The sequence below is a fragment of the Clupea harengus genome, chromosome 6, assembly GCF_900700415.2.
Source record: "Clupea harengus chromosome 6, Ch_v2.0.2, whole genome shotgun sequence".
NCBI classification, from domain to species: Eukaryota; Metazoa; Chordata; class Actinopteri; order Clupeiformes; family Clupeidae; genus Clupea; species Clupea harengus.
The window spans coordinates 754,881-757,380 of record NC_045157.1 but is presented as its reverse complement, the minus strand read 5'-3'; the positions used below and the strand labels follow the sequence as shown (position 1 = coordinate 757,380).

The 2,500-nt window shown below is 47.0% G+C and overlaps 1 protein-coding gene across 1 annotated transcript in view; it reads right to left on the bottom strand.

The window, feature by feature from the left end:
• Positions 1–1,229: 1,229 nt before the first annotated feature.
• The window catches only part of nae1 (nedd8 activating enzyme E1 subunit 1), a 10,663-nt gene continuing 9,392 nt past the window's right edge, over positions 1,230–2,500 (bottom strand). Inside the window, exons 18-20 of the mRNA XM_031568734.2 lie at positions 2,381–2,495; positions 2,040–2,089; positions 1,230–1,543 (exon numbers count right to left, since the gene is read on the bottom strand). Of these exons, the coding sequence (XP_031424594.1) occupies positions 1,434–1,543; positions 2,040–2,089; positions 2,381–2,495 (275 nt within the window). The 3' untranslated portion in view covers positions 1,230–1,433. The remainder of the gene's footprint in view (positions 1,544–2,039; positions 2,090–2,380; positions 2,496–2,500) is intronic.

Sequence of the window (2,500 nt, the reverse complement as noted above, 5' to 3'; positions counted from 1 at the left end):
CCCACTACAAGCACGCGCCAAATACACCATAAGCTACACAACCCAAATATGTTACTAACAGAGAACACACACACACACACACACACACACACACTCACACACACAGACAAACGTGCACTTGCGCACTCACACAGAGGAAGATAAAAAGCCAAAGCATGATTGGATAAAGAGACTAACTCTGAGCGACTCCCAAAATGAGCTCTTCTGCGTCTTCATCTTCGTCTTCATGTGTGTGTGTGTGTCTTCATGTGTGTGTGAACACAGACATCAACATGTGTCTGGTCTGCCTGCTGTCCAGCCAAAGTGTCTGCTGGCCTACAACCCTCAAGTGCTTCAAAGCAACACGAGCAGCCCGGGCTCCTGTGCCCCACGGCATCTGCCGTGCCAGCTTATTAGAGGGGCAGCTTGTCAAAGCAAGTTATGAGCGGGATGAGGAGATGGGTGCGGGCAGGGGCAGGGGCAGGGGCATGTAGGGTTTATGATTATGTAATATATGTGAGAGCTGCTATCCTCAAAAAGGGCAGCCTCACACACTAGGGCATGTGTGTGTGTGTGTGTGTGTCTATGTATTTCTGTGTATGTGTCTATGCATTTCTGTGTGTGTCTGTATGCATTTATGTGTTTGTGTATTTGTATGAATTTCTGTGTGTTTGTATGTATTTCTGTTTGTATGTGTGCGTGCATCTGTATGTATTTCTGTGTGTGTGTGTGTATGTATTTCTGTATGTGTGTGTCTGTATGTATGTATTTCTGTGTGTGTGTGTGTCTGTATGCATTTCTGTGTGTGTGTGTCTGTATGTATGTATTTCTGTGTGTGTGTGTCTGTATGTATTTCTGTGTGTATGTGTGCGTGCGTCTGTATGTATTTCTGTGTGTGTGTCTGTATGTATTTATGTGTGTGTGTGTCTGTAGGTATGTAATTCTGTGTGTGTGTGTGTGTGTGTGTGAAACAACACTTTGAATAGCAGCCGTCCATGTGGCTAGACTCATGATGCACTGACTCTAAATGTGTGTCCCACACAGCTGCAGATTGTTCTGGACACGCTGAGCAGCTGAGACACGTCAAATGTCTTCTGCGGAGTCAGGCAACATAGTTTTATAATATGGATTGCATGTTCCCTTATCTTGTCTGGGAATTCTCTACCTTGTTCATTTAAAAGATGTCCCCCAACACACAACGGTAGCCCTTAACTGCTGCGACGGATGAAATGTGACACAGGACTCTTTTGAAAGTTTGAAGTATTTATGGTGGCCAACAACATTCTTGGCCAGCAACAACATACACAGACGTAAACAAGGCTAGGCTGAGAAGATTGCAACGCTACATAGAGACTCTTTCTCTCACACACACACACACCACACACACATGTCTTGTCTTTGTACAGGGAAATGAAAATAGAAAGCGCTGGCTTGGGGTGGACCAACAGCGGAGCCTAGAGCTGAAAGCTGGCGCTGGTCTGGGCCATGGCGTTGTAGATGAAGGTGTTGTTTAACGGGACAAACTGGTGGGTGACGACTTTGATGACCTCCTGCGCCACTGAGCCTGAAGAGAAACACACACACACACACACACACACACACACACACACACACACACACACACACACACACACACACACACACACACACACACGCAAGTTTGTGGAAAAAAATGCAACAATGTACTTGTGAACTGTGAATAATGTGATCATGTTGTTTGATTTTCCGTGTCATGTGCCCCAGATTTGTGTCAGAGCTTCCTCGATGTCGTCTCAGGTGAGTGTGAGCTATGACTGCGCGTCCAACCCTGTAACTGATCACGGTTATGGCAGCGCCTACTTCCCTGTAGGGGAAGGATTTGAGTTGCACTGGTTCCCAATTCCTGTGTGTGGCTCATAGGTTGAGTTACCAACAGATAGATTGATAGGTCTGACTGACGCTAACCATCGGGTTCAGCCCGCTGGGTCAAAGGGCCTGCCTTCACCTGAATAAACAAGTCAAACTGTGTGTGTGTGTGTGTGTGTGTGTGTGTGTGTGTGTGTGTGTGTGTGTGCACGTACCTCCCAAGAAGGCTGCAACAGTATGAGGTTCAGCTGCTCCACACCGGCAGCTAGGAGACATGACAACACCAAATATCACAAATCTCTTATAACACACACCCAACTCTACCTTAACACTAAATAGGGTTGCCCCTCCCAAAAGCTTTCTAGTGGTATGAGCAGCATCATGATGGACAAGCTGTCCCTTAATGATGATGCTCATAGCTGTCCCTTAATGATGACGCTCATAGCTGTCCCTTAATGATGATGCTCATAGCTGTCCCTTAATGATGATGCTGCTCATAGTGTTTGGGAAATGCAGCCCAGGTCTGGTAGAGGCTGACGACGAGAGAAACACTCACAACTCGTGGACGTAGTCGTCTTTCACGCTGCCGCCGAGGCCGTACTCCTGCAGCAGGCTGTTCACACACACCTTCAGCTTGCTGATGTCATCCTCCACCTGGTAGTTGTACACACCTGAA